The following is a 20380-nucleotide window of genomic DNA, read 5'->3' on the forward strand; positions in this document are numbered from 1 at the left end:
TGTTTGGCCGCCCCAGCCCGGCCGCTGGTGAGGGAGCGGGAGAGGCCGAGGCGTCGCGCGGAGTCAGCTCTCTCGGGAAACGGCGGCTGAGAGACAGGTGGGACGGAAAAGTGATCGGCGCTGCTCAGGCACCATCCCGGGCAGCCGCGAGGCCCCGGGAGGTGCGGCGCGGGGGTGGGGCCTGCTGCGGGCAGGGACGTGGCCGGAGCGGCCGTGGAGGAGCGTGTGTGAGGCTGTGCTGACCCTCGGAGCCAGCGCCGTCGTAATGGTGAGGTTCTGCCCGGGGCGGGGGGCGGCTGAGGCGCCCTCGTTCCCCTCGCCGCGTCCGTCGCTTCTCACTCCTTCCCGGTTCTTTCTCCTCTCTGCAGCCCGGGCCCAACCCCAGTGCTACGAGCGTCGGCTCCTCTGGCCGCTCCCCCAGCAAGGCCGTGGCTCCCCGCGCTGCGGGCTCCACCGTCCGGCAGAGGTAGGTGCCCGCGCCGTCTTCGTAGCGGGGGCAGCCCTTTCCCCCTGTCCTTTGTACTTGGTGGCTGGGCAGCCTCTGCGGGTGCAGACGGGCCGTGCGTGGGGTGTGCGGACAGGGCTCCTGTGGGTCTGACTCTTCCGTTCTCGGTGCGCCTGGCCGTAGCCCCGTGCCCTCTGCTTGCCTGGCTGTACAGGCCGATGCAAGTGTCTCGCTTCTGCAGAGTCTCTTGGGGCAGTTAGCGCTAGAAGCTGGCAGACTGCTAACGTATTTTGGCGTTTGTTTCATTCTGTTGCCCCCTGAAGGAAAAATGCCAGCTGTGGGACAAGAAGTGCAGGCCGTGCCACTTCCACGGGTACTGGTGGGATGTGGCGATTCTACACTGAGGACTCTCCGGGGCTCAAAGTGTAAGTTTGATATATGAGTGGTGGCAGGCACGCGGGCTGCGTATTTATTTCATCTGTTTGTGTAATCTTTCGGTCTTTGAATTGAGCGATCAATGTTCTGGTCTGCGTGGGAAAATATGCTGAGCTGATGGCTGTTTAGGTAGATTGGGGATGAAACATCATCTTTAATCCATAAACCTGGAGAGGTAGTTTTTAAAGTTATAAGGCTTTAAAAAGGTAGGTACAACTTATATTTTGTAATTGCCTAGACTTACCTTAAGTGATCTTTGAAGACTGCAGGCAATCCCTTTGAAGTTGGGAAAGATTACTTGTCACAGTGAGTTTAGGCATCTACATGCATGTTTTTGTTCACTTTAATTAAACTTTTGTTTTGTCTTTTTTAATAGTTATGTTGTGATCCTGTGGGCCACTCCTCTCCCCCCTCCCCCCCCTTGAAAACATAACTGATATGCCACATGCTTGCAGAATCTCAGGTGTTTTTGATAAAAAAGCTGAAGATAAATTGTTGTAGCTAAGCTTGCAAAGCGAATAGCATTCCGATACCTTGTATGTCTGTTTTTACAAGGTGAATGTTCCAAGGTGACGGTAGTGTCCCTTAAGCTGTAAAGAGAGCCCAAGTTTTTACATTTTGGTCAGTTTGAGTCATTCAGATCAGTTTCCCAAGCAAGCTTTGCAGCCTAATACTTGGGTAGCAAAGGTGGAAGATGTATTTCAGCTGAGGGTGCGTGCTAAATCATACCTTGAGTGGGAGCGTGTGCTTCTTGTAGAGTTATGCTTCATGGCCTCTTGTTCTGGGTTGAAGAGACTCAAGACACTCAGGAATGTCCCTATTGCTTCTTTTTTCTAGAATTCATGAATATTTTATTTTGGAGCCCTTTAAGAGGGCTGCTGCTGGCTGCACAAACAGCACCTTTGGGGAAGGCCTGGTGATAGTCTAGTTACTTATGGAATAATCACTAAGCCTTCCTCTGAAGTTGTCTTACATGGTTTCATTTTCATATGTGCTTGACACTTGAAAAAACAAACTGTACAGCAAACCATCAAAGTAGTGGTGTTCTGCTACTGCAGGTCTTGCTTTCTCTATTCTGAATCTGGAGAGGAGACAAGGGAAAGGGGAAAAAAAAGGCAACGAGCAATGATACTGTTCTAGAGCAAATCTATGCAGATAGGGAAGGCAACTATTTTCTGTCTCGTTTGGCCTACTAAAGCTCAATTTAAAAAAATGTGAATAAAACTGAGAAAAAACAGAAGTGTTCTACGATCAGGTAGATTTTTTTTTTCAGTAGGCTTGTGACACAGGCTGTCAAAGCAGCTTTGCAAATTTCAGTAAGTCTCCTTGTGAATCCTTTGTTTTTGCTTTTTCTGTTGAATGGCCACCTAATTGTTCTAATCTTCAATACAAGCAGGTCAGTAGATAGATTTTTTCCCTTCTATTTATGTTGCAACACAACAGTTCCTAATTTTCTAAGGTTTTGGAACGCTGGAAGAGGGGTTTTTTGCAAGCTACCATGGGTAGCTGTATGGTCAGGCTTTTAATGGAAGACACAAATCTGTAAAACTAAGTTGGTTTTACAAATCACCTGCACACTAGCTGTAACATTTTCTGAACCATGGCTTGGGAGCAACTTTCTTGCTTACAGCTTTCCATGTATTTTTCTATGTATGGTTTTTTTCCATAGCAACCAATTGTTATGATCTCTGTCCTAATCAGTAGGCTTAAAATTGAAAATGGGTTATAGAGCGGTTGTGGTTGCCTCAGTGAAATGCTTCAGCTGAAGTTGTTTTTAAAAATGGTTGTGATCACTACTGCATAAACCAATGTGAAAGCTTAGCCTGGTGGTGGGTTGGTTTTGTGTTTTCTCATGTGGTTAAAATATGAGCTCTTAAAATTACTATTAAAAATACATTAAAAACACCTGAGAACAGGTTATTTCATGCTAGCTATGATCAGGAGAATTCTGCTCTAGATCAAAAGTCTTATATTTTATATTGTGCATAATTATAGCTCTGATGCTTCAAACATTTAGTATCTGTACTCAACATCAGAAATAATAAATACATTGACTAAGCAAGTTTGGTTTGCCTCAGGAAAGTACATTCATCTGTAGTACAGGATGCTACAAAATATGTATGTCTACAAAAACAATATTAGCAAAAGGGAGTTGTGGGCTGTTTGGTTGAGAGTGGGATGTGATATTTTTCTCTTTAAAACTAAGATCGAGTATCATGTACTTTGAAAAAAAGACTAAACCCAAACTTGTTGCTCTTTCTGTGGCACTTGGTATCTGTGGATCCTGTATCCTGTCTTGAGCTTTCTTGCTTAAAGAACTGTAGGTGGTGTTTTCTGTGGAGCCGTGACAGAGAATCAAATTGGGCTTGTGGTATAATATGCAGCCTTATGAAAGACAGTCTGAGAATGCACAATACCAAATCTTTAGAGGTGCCTGAATCAGGTTATTTATCTATTTCTTTAAGCTGTGTGGTTGGCTGAGAAGATGCAGGTGTGTGGAGGAGAACTGCAGGATTTCAGCAGGTTGTCTTTGAGACCGGAGGAAATGAGATACACATGCCAGTATTGGAAAGCTGATTATTCTGTGTGAGGATCAATGTCATCTGCATGTTTAAAAAAAACAAAACAAAGCACCAAACATACGAACAATCCTCCCTGTTTTTTGTCCATGTTGCTCTGTTCTGGTTAGTGATGCTTTTCTATTCCTGTGTGCCTTCGGCAAAGAGTAGCCTACAGATTGCTACTACTGAAGGCAAAGAGTAGCTTACAGATTACTGCTACTAAAGGCTCAAATAATTAAATAGTAATTCAGATACAGTGTAAGGACTTTGTGCACCTGATATCATTACGATTTATTTCATGTAGGACATAAACTTCATGTATAAACCGCTGGGGATTGAGAAGTATATTCTGTTGCTTAGTGAAAGGTGTCCCTTGTTAGGAGTTGCTTAGGTAGTCACTGTGTGGTTTTTTATTTTGCATGGTTTGTCATTGGTTTATTTGCTAAATGTTTTATGTTTGTACTCAGGGTTCTCCATACACAAAGAAGTCTGATAGATAATAATTGAGTTTTAAAACTCAGTGTAAGAATACAGTTAGAGACATTTGAAGTACACGGACCATGATCTCATAGGAAAATGTTAGTAAATTGTTTCGATCCATTTTCAGTTTCTTTTTTACTTTGCGTTCAAGTAACATTTACGTGCTTATAAACAGTAGCAGAATTCATGGTGTTTCTCCCAATAGCAGGTTGAAAATCAGAATTGAGATTGTATGAAGTGAGTGGTATGAGGCAGTGTTGAGTGTGTGTAATTGTGTAATAGTGCGTGTAATTGTTGTGCCTCAGAACAGCGTGAAACAGCTGATTCAGTCTCTCAACATGCACCCTAAGATTAAACTGTTTTTTAAAAATATCACTATACAATTTGTAAGCAATGTATAAAAGTGGGAAGGAAAAAAGAAATTGGTTAATTTATACATTTTAGGTAGTGATTTAATGATGGAGTTAACTTTGACATTCTGTGTATCTTTTTCAAGAAAACAGAAGTCCCTGTCTCTCATGCACTGCTGCCATTGTTTTCAAATGAAATAAAACAGCTGAAAAACCAGCTAATGCAAATTTTATGCCAAAATTTTACTAGCCGCTAGAGGACTCTGTTGGGTTTTGTATCTGACTATATCTCTGCTCAGGTGGCTATCTGAGAAGTAAATACAGATGATAATTTTCTGGAGATTGTTTTCATAACGATGATTAATAACGAACCATTTAATTACTTTTTAAATAAGGGGGGGGTTGTTAATATATTGTGCTTTACAGTTACGTAACATTTAGGATGTGTAAAACTGTATCTTTAAGAACATTGGGGCAGCAGCAGTTTTTGATGGAGATGGTTATCTTATTTCTGTGTACTTTAAGGTATTTCTATGGGACCAGAGTAAGAGTTTTCTCGAACAATTGCTTATGAACTGATGAGTTCACTTGGCTGATAATGACTGGCCTTTGCACAAAACAGACTTTTTTTTTATGTTAATGCATTTTTTCTTTATTTTTAGTGGACCTGTTCCAGTTTTGGTCATGAGTCTTCTTTTTATTGCTTCTGTGTTTATGCTGCACATCTGGGGTAAATACACTCGTTCATAGACTCAGCTGCCAACTTAAAGCATACATCTTGGACCAAAAATATGGTGGATCCTGGTTGTTCTTGGAAAGAGACTGGGGAAGCTTCCTATCACCTGTTGAAGTCCTGTCAACTTTGGCTCTAATACCGAATAAATTTCTCAGTTTGCTATTTGGGCAGGTTTAAAGTCTGTCATGGGTCATTTTATATTTGTATCTGTACACTTAGAATACAGGTATTGCAATAAAAGTTGTATATGGAAATAGAAACAGTCTTAACTGTATTTTTTCCTCCTAATATACCATAGCTAAAATATTATATTTGTGGTTTTCATATATAATCATATTCTGAGTAAATGCCATTTGACAGTTCAAACCAGGTTCTTCTATACTGTATGTTGCTGTGTAATTTTATGCCAGAAGATGTTTGGGGTTTTTTGTGAATGGGAGAGGCAAAATCAGTTGCACAAACACGTGAAGGTAACAAACATGTTTGTTGAAATAAAACCGAGGTATGCTAGCTGAACTGGTCATGTTCTTCTGTTAACTCCAGAAAAATAGCTGGATTTATTTCATTTATTTCCTAAATGCAAGTTAAACTTTACTCAGTGCTCATTATACATGAAAGTACATAAGTATGCTTGTTTTCCAGATTGCACTTGAGGAACAACATGAACTAGTACCTAACTGATTTTAAAAAGAATAATTGCATGCCTATCAAAGACATATTTCTTCTGCAGGTCAGACTTTTTCAAGGAGTCTTAGGGAGGAAAATGGAATGGGAGGACTGGAAAAGCAATGTCTGCGTTCTAAGCAACAGGACATGCGAACAGGCTGAGATACAGCTAAGTGGCTCTTCAGCTAATCACCCCAGTTTCCTTCCGAGTGTTGTTCTTTATTTTCCTTTTGAACAGTCAGACAGTGCTTCCTTCTCTTTTTAAAGGTACATGCATATTGGCGTATTAGCATTTTCAGTTGTTTCTCACTGCTGATGTGGTCTTGAGATTCAGGTAACCAAATCAGGGCTTTCTATACAGTTGGATAGAATTATTTCAGCCTGTTCATGTTATGATTCCTGTTTGAATATCAGCTTGTAATGCGAAAACAATATTCTTGATTATGCAGCCTTGATACTTTTAAGCTGAAGGAGGGTCGATTTAGATTAGATATAAGGAAGAAATTCTTCACTGTGAGGGTGGTGAGGCACTGGAACAGGTTGCCCAGAGAGGTTGTGGAGGCCCCATCCCTGGAAGTGTTTAAGACCAGGTTGGATGGGGCTTTGGGCAACGTGGTCTAGTGGAGGGTGTCCCTGCCCATGGCAGTGGGGTTGGAACTAGATGATCTTTGAGGTCCCTTCCAACCCTAACCATTCTATGATGCAAGTGTTGACTACTGACGTGTTGTAGAAGCAGCCTCTTTCACACACCACCTTCCTTTAAAGCAATTCTTAAAGTAGCATTCCTTCTGAAAAGAAGAAACTGTTCAGAACAAAACCAAGAATAAGGAATGTAGTCTCAGGGCTACAAGGGTAATTGCTTTGAGCTGTGGTTATGCCATAATACCTAGTGTAAACGTAGAGGGAAAGATAGAAGACTGAAAATTGTCTTACAGAATGTAATGCTAGGAAGGTTATATTTTTTGAGGATTGAAAGTTGAGGAACAGAGAATGCTGGTGACTCAAAGGCAGCGGTGTAGCAGAATACACTGAAGCGGTGGAAACTGAGCCAAATAAATTGTGTATCAAAGGGAAATGGATCCACAAATCACTTACCGCTATGCATATGGAAGGGAAGTAAAAACACAAGGGAAAATAAAACAAATAGGGGGATTCACTCACCACTTCAAAAGGCAGAGATAAGAATCTTGTATTAAAATGCTTTGCCTAGCCAGAAAATAAAATCCATACAGTCAATGATTTCATTTTTAGGCAAGAAAGAAAATGCGAAGAAGAGACCAAATGCAAGTCAGTTGTTCTACTGACCATGTGGACAGACTGTGCTACTGACTTAATTTGTGGTACTCAAAGGGAAAGGCATAATCTACTCAAATAGTCTAAGGGAAAGGAATAATGGATAACAGTAATATCTAAGTAGGTAACCTCTTGCTTACTCTTGATGATAGTTTTCTAACAAAGCAAGAAACAATTTTTTTTGAAACACTTCTGGTCCCTAAAAGCTGTTATGCCACATCAAATAATTCCATTTAAAGCCTTCCATATTTTTGCTTGTCTGGTATCTTGCTGCTTTTAAAGACCAAAATCAGCTACGAACTCAGAAAAAGAAAAGAGGTGGGGGAAGGCTTACTGCTGTACAGCCTACATTTAATTCAACTGAGTATCAAAATGTTGCCTATTTTGACGGTGCTGTCCGTGATTAAGTATTTTGTTTTCTAGAATGGCTTGTATCATAGATTTTTGCATACACTGTCAAAGATTATAATGTCTCCAGTTTTGCACAAATTACTTCCCACCCCTTCTTGGCTTTATATTTTGAAAGTATGAGCTTTCCTATGGTTTAAAAAAAAAAAACAACTTGCTGCTTTAATTCATAAAAGAAGTGATACTTTAGTTGGATGCAGCTAGCTGAAACATCCATAGCTTGCTTTGATGTTCCTTGTACTTGATAAAAAGACAGATTTCTCTATCATATGTTTTCAATTTGTGATCATTTTAATGGTTAGCATAAAAGTGTTAGATATTCATGCTCACATTTTTAACATTTCATGTACGTGAGCTATAGTGGATTCTTGCAATTGATGTTTATCAAAACTTCAGCTCCACAGAAGTACAGGTAAAGAAATGCAGGCTGCAAAGGCAAAATTGCGTTTGGCCCAGGTAAATAAATTATGGCCATGCTGATAACCAGTAGCTAATCTGCAATATAGAAAACTAGTCTTTCAGTAATAGGTGGAAAGGAAGAAAGGATGGTCATTTGCAAAGCTTCATATCGGACAACTAGAAATTAGTAAGACACTGGATTTTCATGCTTACTTGTATGTGATTGAAATACAAGCTTGGCTGAGCTGACTGTTAGAAATTGTAAATCTTTATAGTTTACTTAAGTGCTACAGAAGTCTCTAGGTCCACAAAGATCTTTAGTTTTTCTCCTTAACAGTTCAGGTTCATGAAACCTGTAAGAACTTGTATTTCCATAGAAGACATGATGAAGTACTAGAATCTTATTTTTGTGTAAAATATTTGCAACCTCAGGCTCTGTTATTCCTCAAGTGAAGAAGGCATTTCATAAGGAAATGGTCCTGTTGTACCTGAGCGTGTCCGTGTCGCTTAAGCTTTCCCTCCCTCCCCCAGCAGCAGATCCGAGTATGTGAGCCAGTTTCAGTCTGATTTAACAGAGGAGTAGAAGCTGAAAGACGTTATTCTTGGATGGAATAGGTAGGTAGTGGAAGAGGGAGACTGTAGAAGTTCCCTCTGAGCAAAAGACTCACTTTTAACTCGTTACCTAGGGAGAATAGAGGGAAACCTAGACTTCTTAAATGCCTTTTTGATAGGAAAAGCTTTAATCTTCACTCTTGCGCCTTTTTGCACGCTGAAGTCAATCACCCACAAGCTATGGATCTGTAGGGTTGGAGGCTTCATGAGTTCAGAACTACCTTTTACTTCTGTCTGTGTAGAAGCCAGCTTTACTACACAAAAATAATCTTTTTTGTTGGATTTTTTTCCTCTCCACCCTCTGGGCTTCACTACTGAGATGTATCCAGTTGGTTACATCCAGGCCAACCTTTCTTGTAGCGTGCGTGCAGATAGCATGTGAACTCCTCCCATCTTTTGTCATCATGTCACAATAAATACTGATACTCTGATTATCACTCACAGTTTCTCATTCTTGAATGGACCAAGAGGAGGGGAATTTGTGAAGTGTGTAATTCACGACTGTCCAATACATAACACAGCTCTTTTGCAAGAGAAGGATTTTTTTCTCTTTTCTCACATCAGACTCTGAATTTACCCTCCAAGAAGAAACTGTCAGCTCTTTCCAATGCTCATCTATCTACAGCTGTTTGTTAAGATCTCCAAGCCTATCAGACATAACATAAACTAGTGTAAGCTCTCTTCAGTACTGTTCATAGTAAGTTACAATGCCTTTACTACAGGAATGTATATATTTATATCTGTAAAGCTACACACATGTACATATGTATGGTCGCTTTATCAGCTTAGAAATGCAAAAGGATGTGTCTCTGAAAATGTAAGATGGTATATATACCCTTATTAGACTGCACCGTGACAGCAGTGCAAAGAAGGAACCAGAACAGCTTGTGTTCTGTTCCTCAGCTGTGTTAGCTAGAGATGAGTGGATGCTATACTGAGATCGTGTGGTGAAGGCTAAATAATTTTATAAATACATTAATGGCTTCTGTGAGGGGCTTGGTAGAAAAATTGATTTTTTTTTTTTTTTTCCTTGGTCTGGAAAAAGAGATGCCTCTTGTTTCTTCAAAGGCTAAATTGTTACATGCTTCCAGCTTTGATAATAGGGCTGCATTGGCATCCTCATATTGGCTGTTTATATAAATGTGTTTCATGGAAGGCTATGTTTTGTAGACTTGGCATTGTTAGTATTAAGAATATTAATGATTCTTAACTTGGGATGTGAGCTATACAAGGGGATTGTCTCCCTTTGGGCTTTTTTTTTTTTAATTGAGAGGAAAATTGTATAGCATTTGTGATTTTTGCTTTGATTTCAGAAGTTGGTGAAAAGAAAGGCAGGCAAAGCAAAAGCAAGTATGAAGTTACTGAGTACACCTCATCCCTGGCATGTATTGTGACCTCTTCCTCCTGCTGTATTCCAGTTGTCTTTTTTTCTCTGGAGGCTGCCGATTATACTGAGTTGTGCCATGTAGTAGGATGATGCTCTGATGCAGAGACGTGGCAGGTAGTAACAATAGTGAACAGAACAGACCCATTTTACTTACAACAAAATCCAAGTTCAAATATGGATCACCACGGATTTGACACCTTTATTTCACATTCAGCTGCAGGTTGCAAATAGTTATCCTTGTTTCTTATTTTGAAGGATTTTTCACACAGCTGCTTTCCAGAATAGTGTGTGCGATTTTTTGACCAACCAGAAATGGAGGAATTCTTTGAAGTTACACTATAATTTCATAAAATAGAACTAAGCAAAACTTTTCATGCACTACCTCCTCTAAACAGCTGTTTGTCTTAACATTAACAAAGTGAAATGCTAACTAGTTTAGTGTGATTTTTTTTTTTTAGTGCAAGCACTTATCACTGAGTAAATATACTGACCTGTTTTCCTCCTCTGATACTACAGATATCAAACATATTTACAAGTGCTGCAGAAGTAAGACGTTATCTCAATGAAATGCTTCCAAAATAAAATCAGAACTAAATTTACAGTCAGCATGCTCCAGTTTCAGAGGGGCTGCATCCCCAACATCTATTAATTGTCAAACACCATTCTGCAAGACCTCCTTCCAAGTTTATTACGTACTGTTCTGATTGTTCTTCTGGTAAGGTAATATGAAAAGAACCTAAAGCAATGTTGCCTTGCATTCCCAAGATTGGCTGGTAAGTAATGTTACTCCTTTCTTGCATAAAAGTACCATGCAGTTAGAGTACGGTATATGTTGTAATCAGTGGAGGAGAGCCTATGTGTTCCTCACCTCAAGAAGACATCTGTGAGGGAAAAAACAACAGCATGATACAAACTGCTGAGAAATTTGCGAACGACCAAACTGTTGCAATTGAGTGTAAATTTGAACTTGATGCGGTTGTGGGGTTTGGTAGACCCAGCTTTCTAATTTTGGTGCTGAAAAGTGCTTTTTTTAGCACCTTTTTTGGCATTTGGGCATGATGTAACATGTAACAAACAAAAACTTTACAGAAGGTTGAAAACTCATGCATGGAGGAACTCGCATTGGTGGATAATAGAATTAGAACCTTTCTTTCCTCTGTTTCTGGTGGAATTAAATAATACTAATCTCCCTGCTGTCTGCATGAAAAATTACTTAACAATAGAATTGCCATCACTGAATGAAAGAGTTTGTGGAGTCAGATTATCTCCCTGTTTCTGAACAGAGAAAGAATCTCACACCACCTGTGGGAAGAAGAAAAATATTTTTGCTAGCTCTGCTTCCAAGAATATTTTCCACCTCCAAGCTGAAATTACTTCTAACCAACCACTTTCTGGCCCACGGAGAACTCATGAACAGAAGAGCAGCAGATAGGGCCTCTTGTCTTGGAGCACTGCATGAAGATTGACCACTTTGGGGGGAAAATTTTTCAGTAAAATGACTTCTTGCAGCAAACCTTGTATCTCAGTTGTTTAGGCAGTTGTGGCTACGGCAGCATAGCTTCTCTGAAAAAGCATCTATGTTTTGCAGAAAGCACAGAGGTCTTTTATTTGTCCTGGTGTCCAAGCAAGGTAGTTCACCTGCAGTTGTTCCTTCCTGGTATTTACAGAACACCACTACTTCATCCAGTGATAGCCCTTTCTCCCCACTTTTTCCTGGCTTTTCTCAGAAAAGAAAAACTTGATGAACTCCTTTTCTCTGTGTGAAGGATGCAGAAATCTCGCCTCTCTAAGGTGAGTTTTAAGTTTAGATTAGTTTACTTTATATTTCCACAGTGTAGCTGCTAAATGTTGTACACCTTTTGTAGTCACTGGTGACAAACGTGCGTTTCTAGGGTGTAGTTCTGCTAACCTGTTTTAGTGTCAGGTGAAAAGGTGCTGTGTAGGTGCCTCTTGCTCCAGACGACTGAAGAACTGTGGACAGCAACTCGGAATAGTTGGAGCATTTGTCAGCATTGTAGGTGCCAGATTGTTTGAGATGAAATCCAACCCTGCATCCCAGTTGCTGCTGACAGAGCTACTGATCTTTAACTTCATTTTGGTGATGAAATAATCTGAGAGCGCACAGTGGTGATGAAACCCAAAAACCTCATGAAGTGATACTTGGCAGGTCACAGTCATCAACAAAGACTTTCCAAAGAGCAGAAAATTTAGCAGCACCGTGATCGCTGAAGAAAAAATAACTGGCAATTCAGGAAAGCACTTAAAAAAGAAAAAAAGTCAGTAAATGCTGCTGGAATGTATTTTTTCCATGTGGGTGTCACTGAACCATTTCATTTTAACTTGCTTCGTGTTGGTTGTGCCAACATGGATTTAGAGACTATCTGCTAGTGCCTTGCCATCGCTAGGCAGCATTTTGTGCTACGTATGGCAACTGAGTCACGCCTATGCAGTGAGAGAAAACCCTAATTGAATGTATATAAATTTTGACTAGTTTTAGTCTTGTATCAAAATAATTGTGTAACCAATGAGGAATAAAAAGAAAACCTCTTAGAGAAATGTTAGCAAACTTTTTTTGTGTGTGCATGATGGGTTTGAGTGTCTCTAGTGAAGGTAATAGGAAAGCTGCTAAGCATCTATGTGAGGAGGATGAGGCAGTTGTAGGTTTGGGTCAAAAAGGAAATTTAGTGCTTTTACTACCCACTTTCTAAGCTTGCTCTTTACTGTAAATGTGAAATGAATACCCAGGAGCTATACAGGTGATTAAATTCAATTTGATTAGAAAAATAGACCCTCCTTGTACTTAAGGAATGAGCTTTAAACCAACGTGCTTCCTCCAAAAGATTGCCTTTTTTTTTTTATTTCTTATATTTGGAGCATTACAGAGACGAGGAACAAAAATATATGTGTTTGAAGTTGTGGGCACTGGGCGGATTGTGACAGAGTTTATGGTATGTGTGGTCTTAATGGTATAATGCTGTCCAAGTCAGATCCGTGACAAAATTTTGATACTATGCTTTTGAAATATGCCACAAGTGACTGATAGAAAGGTTGGCTTCAGAAGTTACTTGAACCTGATGACATCAGAAAGTTTTTAGAAATAAGATTGTGGTGGGAGCTTAAGACACAACCTTGACATTCAGAAATATTGGAGTATTTCTGAACCTCTCACAGCCTTTCTTAGCATGTCGTGATGTTTTCACTCTTTTTCTTCACAGACCAGTAGAACAAGTGACATACCATAATGTTTGGGAATATATCTGTAGCTTGGCTGTGGGGTGGACTTCTGCCCAAATGTAGGTGAGTAGAGCACAGGTCACTAGGGGTGGCCGTACATGGAAAGGGTAGGCAGTGCAGCTTTGAGTAGGTGTGCTGGTAACGCTGTGGGATGGAGGGAGGAGGAAGTCAAATGACAGAAGCAGAAATCAGTACTCCACCTCCTCTGTACCCCATTGCTAGAAGAGATGTTGTTTGTATGCTTTTGTTGTCAGCAGACTTCAGCAAATGTATCCAGCACACCCCGAAGACAAATCCAAGCAGTTCGTTCTAGAAGCTCAGTACTGGTTTCTTCTGACCAATATACTAGCATTTTGTCTTTTTAGTTAGCTGGGTTAAAATACATGTATGTGTATTTGTCTGTATGGTATTAGACTGTTTGAGGAGCTAGTCAATTCTGTAACTAGGAAATTCCTCTCACCTCTGGATACCAGCAGGAGGGGGAAATTGTGAACGCTGCAGATTTGCTTCTGCACAGCAGGTCAAAACCTGCCCTGTTAAGTCAGCTTAAGTACTGTCTTCAGTGAAGCTGGTGTTTCAGCACTATGACCTCTTCTTTAGGTCGGTCCCTTGCAGCCCTTCTTTTGCAGTTGTTCCCTCAGGCTGTGGAAGAACTGGGTTGCGGCGTAGTTTTATGCTCTGGAGCAACGGATCTTGAGACTCAAATGGAGCAACGGCCATAAGCTGTGGTGCATCACACCACATCTGGCTGCAGTGCAGTGTGGCTCCCTCCTTGATCTCTAAGGTCTGCCAGCAAGGCAAGTCTTTGGTCCAGCCCCCTGCTCACAGCAGGGCAAGCATCAAAGCTTGATCAGGTTGCTGAGGGCCTTGTCCAATTGCATTTTGAAAATCTCCAAGGAGGGAGATTTCAGAGTTTCTCTGGGTGCCTGTCCTTGTGCTTAACCACTTTCTGGTGAAGATTTTTTTTTTTTGTTATATCCAATTAGAAGTTCCCTTGTTTGGCCTTGCAGCGATTGCCTCATCCTTTTGCTGTGCATTGGTGAGAGGACTCTGGCTCCATCTACTCTCTAACCTTAGATAGGTGAGGACAGCAGCTGGTATTTTCCCCTTAGCCCTCTTGAGCTAAACAAACCTGGTAGCCTCTGTCCCCGTATGCCATGTGCTCCAGCCCCCAACCATTGAAGTGGCCCTCTCCTGGATTCTCCAGTTTGTTATTGTTTCTTTTGTACTGGGGGCACAAAACTAGACAAAGCATTCCAAATAAATGTCAAATAAAGGACTATCTTTAGGATTACTTCCCTTGACATGCTCTGCATCTTGCTATATGGTTAGCCTTCATCACTGCAAGGGCATGCTACTGGTTCGTGTTCCACTTGTCGACTGGGACACCCAGGTCCTTTCCTGCAGAGTTGCTCTCTGGTGAGTCAGGCCATGTCTTGTTGCATGGTGTTGCTTCTGCTCAAGATGCAGGACTTAACATTTGTCCTTCCTGAACTTCAAGAGGTTTTTATTGGCTCATTTTTCCATACTGTTAAGGGCCCTCAGATTGCAGTGCTATTCTCCAGCCTAGCTACCACTTTCTGAAATTCAGTGTCTTCACAAACTTGCTGCGGATGCAGATAATGAGACCAATTGCCTTCCTGCCAGGAGCATGAGAATGAGTCTGCATCACTGCAGGTTTACTCTAAGCTCCTGTCCCTGTTTTTGAGCATCCTCATAAAAATCTAATATGCCTGGGCTTGTGTGCAAGGCTGGCGCTGCGATACTGGATTTAACATAAGAGCAGACTCTAGCCTTGCGCTCTACTTTGCATGGAGGATGCAAGTGAAAACTTAGACGTGCTTGAGAGTGCCTTCCCAAAATTCACTAGGCAGTGTTCCCAAGCCTTCTGCTTGTTCATTTCTCACTCACCACCTGTGCATTCAGATCTATCTGCTGGCTCATAAACTGCTTTATATAAAAGTTCTTGCTTCTCAATAGCCTACACCATTTCTGTTATGTGTAGGTCTCTCAGAGTCCATCCTAGAAGATGCCTACAACATGCACTAGGTGGCCAGAGCAACACAAAAAAGTTAATTTCTGGTATGATTTCAGTAAAAAAGTGTGCTTTTCTGAATGTCCTCTCAGCATTCCCAGTGATCACGGTAGAAGGAAGACAACTTTTAAATATATACTTGCCCTTTGTTCTTTCTTCCCTTGAACTAATTCTCTGAAAGGAAAAGGAGCTCTAAGAATACAACTGTAACCATTTTGCCAGGCATTTCCTTGCCAATAAAAAGTGTTCAGTCTTTAGGATATCTCCCTAAAATAAGTTAAAGCCACTACAAACTGATATTTGTGTGTCCAAGTGCTCTGTTTGGTGGATAGCTCCTCTTCCCTTTGTTTACACAGACACAGATTTTTAGATAACTTAACCAGCGGCCCTGTCCCCCATCCCTCTTTGCTTGCTCTCTGGCTTAAGAGCCTCTGGCAGGCTCATTGTTGGTCAGAATGAAAATCCTGGTTCTTTCTCTTGGGAGCATTTGTCCATCTAGAGCCTCAGGGCTGGGTGCTTTTCTCCCAGTTCTCAAGTAGGCCAGATGCTAAAAGCTTTAGGAAGAACCCTATTCATGTAATCCTGTGTAATTGCCAGTGCTGACCAGCCAGGTCCAACACAGTGGCTGAAGTATGGACGTTTTTCAGAGAACTTGGGTACAGATGTCTGGATGTTCACACCTGGCTCGTCTTTGCCGTATAGACATCAAAGCCTAAAGGCAGAAAATAACACCGATGCTACAAAGTTAATTTTCCCTGCTTTTGCAGGCAATGCAACATAAAAGCATTTTATAAACTGATCAAATTCTGTAATTTAAGATACCTGAACTTCCCATGTCTTATCTGAGAAGTTACGCTGGGATAAGTGCAGGAGTTTGCTATCTCCCTATGTAAAAAGACACCTTTTAGCAGTGAGGTTGTAGGCATAGTCATGCCAGGCTTAGTAAAATCTGTAGCTGATTCACAGGCTATGTAAATATGCCTGTACTTTAGGAAGATGGTATGGATGTAAGGAAGCCTATTGCCTTGCCCCTACAATGCATGGAAATGAATGCAATGAAAAGCTGATATCTTAAAAAGCCATCTAATCACCATGTTTAGTAGAAAAGTGCTGGGAGACAATTGGATTAATGCTCCAGAACCTGTTCCCCCACCATCTACTGTAAGACAGTGGCTTTCAGATAATGCTAAAGTTGGGAACAATACTGCTATTGATAGTTCATGGATCAAATGACAAGGAACCTTGTCATAAAAACTGGCATCCTATCTTACTGTAAGTGTCTTTGTGAAGTACCTGGCTGTGAAAAAGCTGCAAAGGCAGATTAAAGTGGTGGAGTGATTGCACTGCAGGTTCTGGCATTCCACGTGTAACTCGATTGTTTTATTGTAAACCAGCAAATGCATGGAGTGAAAGCAATACTTTCACATACAAAGTCTCATTTTTTCACTGTGCATTTAACACCATCAGATCCCAGACTTGAAAATGTTACCATAATGCCTAATTAGCATGGCCATGTTAAATATTTCCAGCACCTGCCGTGACAGAAGAGCTTTCATGCAGTGCTTCCCTTCTTACTTTTCAGTTCTCACCCTCACTTGATGCTGCCGGGTAAAACCCCTGTAGCACAGTCTCCCTGGAAGACCGTTAAGGTGCATCAGAAGACAATAGTCTGTCTTTCACAACTGGAAGTAAATTTAAAATAAAAGCAGACCTACATTTTGTCTTGATATAAGATAGTAAAGAAAACATAATACTCTGAGATATTATTAATTTCTAAGAACCACTAATACTAGCTATTAGTAACAAGCAATACCACCATAATTTCTTTATTGTCCCCATTTGCTGCCTTCAAGTTTTGGCCAGACTAATCCCTCAACTTCTTCTCTGCTCTAAACAATCATACAGCTTCTGCTCACCCTCCTGATATCCTGACTAGTTGCAATTGCTACTTTGTAGGAGATATATCTTCATATGTAGCTCAAGTTCATATATGGGATGTAGTTCATTGAAGAACTGTCTTGGTCTTACTTGGTCTTGCACAGGCACTGTCTCCTTTTGCTTGCCAAGGAGGGCAGTAATGACAGGTCCCGTTCTTTGTTGTTGTGTGTGGGATAAAGCCATTGACATCTGAGCAAAGCCAGTGCTTTGCCCCCGCTTTCATTTCTGCACTGCATGAATGCCAATCCCAATTCCTTTGTGTATCTGCCCACCTTTGTTCGTTGCCAGAAAGCACTGCCTGGGTGTCATGGTTTAGCATTAACCCATGCGCGAGCTGTCAATACTAGGAAATAAAGGAGAGAGGTGGCGCAACGTGTCAGTTTACAGCAACGTGTCAGCTATGTCCAGTTTTGGGCCCTCCGTATGGGAAAGACAGTGATAAACTGGAGCAAATCCAGTGGTCAGGGGCTGGAGCACTTGCTCTGTGAGGGGGGGATGAGGGAACCGGACCTGTGTAGCTTGGAGAAGGGGGCACTTAATAGCAGCCTTCCTATACCTACACAGAGGTCATGAAGAAATCGAAGGCAGGCTTTTCAGAGCAATACGTGGCAGGAGGATGAGAAACAGTGGCCATGAGTTGAAACGAGGGAGGTTAGATAAAAGGAGAAACCTTTTCACCATGATGCAAGCGTTGGAGCAGATTGCCCAGAGAGATTGTGCAGTCTCCTCCCTTGCAGGTTTTCAAGATCCGATGGATAAAGCCCTGGGAAGCCTGGTCATATAGGTGACCCACCTTTGAGTTGTAGGTAACAGGGGGCTGCACTAGATGACCTTTCAAGATCTCTTCCAACCTGAACTATCCAATGACTCTTGCAGACCCTTTCTGACACAGACTCGAATGTCTGCATTCGCTGAAACTTGGGATCTTTCTGCTGGACAGCGATTGAGGTTTACCTCAAAGAGGTGAGGGAGAGCAGAACCTCAATAAAAGCCTACTTCAGATTATCAAAGGTTCTGGAGAGTTGTGGAGAGAAAGAAGATTCTCAGTTTTATCTATGATTTTATTCAGTCTTTGAAGGCTGAATTTTCATTTTACTGAACTGAATAGAGATAGTTCCATGATATTAGCTAAGAATACAATATGCACTCCAAAAAAATAAATCACATGGCTGCAGGAATCATTAAAACTGTACATGCTACTCCATCTGGTGGGGAAATCAATAACAGCTTCCAGTGTTTAAAGGTGCAGACATTCTGTGGTCACAAAGGAAGGGTTTTTCCAATCTATTTTGTATCGGTAAGCAAGTGTCCTTGGTTTTGTAATACTTACACTATGCAGGACAGACAGGAAATCTTAACTTCTTTGGGGAATTTTGGGGTTTGAAAAATTCTGCAGGCATAATAACTAATTTTTGTCCTGTTACCTTTTTTTTTTTTTGAAGATGAATAGCCCAAATCAATGTGGTTGATGGGTTTCAAACAAAAGACAAAGTCCTGAAAAATTGAACCTCCTCTTTTCTACATGTTGTAGACTCAGAACATGAGAATGTTTGGCTCCCAGATTTCTTAAAATATCCAGAGCAGATCTTGGAAGTCAGTCTTTGTGGTCCAGGATTGCATTCTGTTTGTAGAGGGCTTAGCTCAGTGGTCCCTGAATAACGCCTCTCTACACAACGTCATCAGCTGGAAGTTTCTTCACCAAATTCCTGAATGAATCTGCACCAAGGTACATGATAATGACAGTGTTGAGGGTGCCTGGAAACAACATGAAGCATGTTAGGATGGAATTAAAATCTCATATATTTTTGGAAGATAATAGGAATAAAGGTCATGTTGCTTCTTCCATGAGTTATGAGACTCGACTTCTCTCTTGAAATAAGAGAACCTCACAAGAAAAACACATGAAAGAGTAAAGGCTAAGCTAAGAGCTATACGGATTTCATAGGTGTCTTTTTATTAGCATTGCATAACCATGAACACCCATCTTTTGAAAGTAATACACATATTGAAATGGAGAGAGAAGTCAGAGACAGTGAGCCTCAGACTCAATCTGCATTTGTATTAGGATATGCAGGCAGAGACTGAGGATTATGTTGACTGTCCTGGAGATTCACATTTGCTGTTTATTCCTATACTTTGAGCTAGAGAGGGAGCAGTGAGCACCTTTCAGGAGTATGACAACCTCATTTTGGTGACAAGTAAGCTTCATTTGGACCAGAAAGGGTGTTACAGTGTTCTTCACAGCCATGAAATCTTTAGTTTTGCTCTTCTTTTGATATGAATAAAAATGCCTGTTTGTTTCCTTTGTACGAGGGCAAATTTCTAATCTAGTCTGAATTAAAGATCTGATATTGAAGAAAAAGGGTTTGCATCACAGTCCCCACCACTTGCCAGAGGTCCACTTCTGACTTGAAGACATAAATTCTTGAGAGATTTTTTCCAAACTCAGAATTTGGCTGGAGACTTTTCTGCTGTAGACTTTCAGATCTCTATCGTAAGGCCAGTGTTCAAGGAAAAGCTGTAGCCTTGTAGCCCAGTAGATATGGTGTTGCTGTTTATTGTAAGAGGCCAGAGGCTTTGTCTGAAGTTAACAACGGAGGCTTCTGGACCTGTTGGGCTTTGTATGAACTTGTCTTGACCTGCCTGCAGATTTCTTTTAGCTTGTTTACCTGTAATAGTGATTGTCTAATGACCAAGTAACTATTACTTTGTTTTAGCTTTTGATCAGCTTTGTACAACTGTGTAGTGTAACACCTATTTTTACATATTTTTTTGTAACTAGAAGATATTAATAGCAAGTACTTATTCTCTGTAGAATGAGCTATGTATGCCTGATCCTAGAATAAAACACCTTGAGAGTACAGAGGCAGGATGATACCAGAGGCCCCAGGTCTATGAACAGCTCACAGAGGTCACTTACTAGTGATCGAAGGAAGGCAACCTTTAGAGCTGGGTAAAACCAGTTAGGGATAATAAAGAGAACGAATACTAAGTATCTAACATATGTAATACACACCATACGTAATGAGTACATGTGTAACAGAGAGTTGGAGATGACTGAAGAAAGACCAAGGTGTAGGGCGTATTAGAAAACGTAAAAAGGACTCCAAGCAGATCCTAAGCTGAGGAAGGCGAAAGACTTGAATACTGATAGCTCACTGTTCCCTCCCCTTGCACTGGAGACCTAGATGGGCAGTGGAAAGAAAAGCACACCACCAAAAAAATGGGTAGATATTAAAATGTTTGTGTATGTACAATTTTAACTGAATATAATTCAAACTGTGAAGTGCTAGTGTCATTGTAACTGGATGGATAATTCTTTCGTTAGACTGTTAAGACTTCAGCTAGACTCACAGTAAGTTCATGGCTTTGCATATATAGTGTGTTACTTTTGCCCTTAT

At 40.9% G+C, this 20380-nt stretch overlaps 1 protein-coding gene across 1 annotated transcript; it reads left to right on the plus strand.

The window, feature by feature from the left end:
- The first annotated feature begins 123 nt into the window (after positions 1–123).
- SEC61B (SEC61 translocon subunit beta) lies at positions 124–5267 on the plus strand. Its single transcript, XM_054815929.1, has 4 exons — positions 124–268; positions 369–466; positions 769–870; positions 4934–5267. Exons 1-4 carry the CDS (start codon positions 266–268, stop codon positions 5019–5021), a joined length of 291 nt encoding a protein of 96 aa, XP_054671904.1. The 5' UTR covers positions 124–265; the 3' UTR covers positions 5022–5267.
- The last annotated feature ends 15113 nt before the right edge of the window (positions 5268–20380 follow it).

The sequence above is a fragment of the Grus americana genome, chromosome 2 (genome assembly GCF_028858705.1).
Source record: "Grus americana isolate bGruAme1 chromosome 2, bGruAme1.mat, whole genome shotgun sequence".
Lineage (NCBI taxonomy): Eukaryota > Metazoa > Chordata > Aves > Gruiformes > Gruidae > Grus > Grus americana.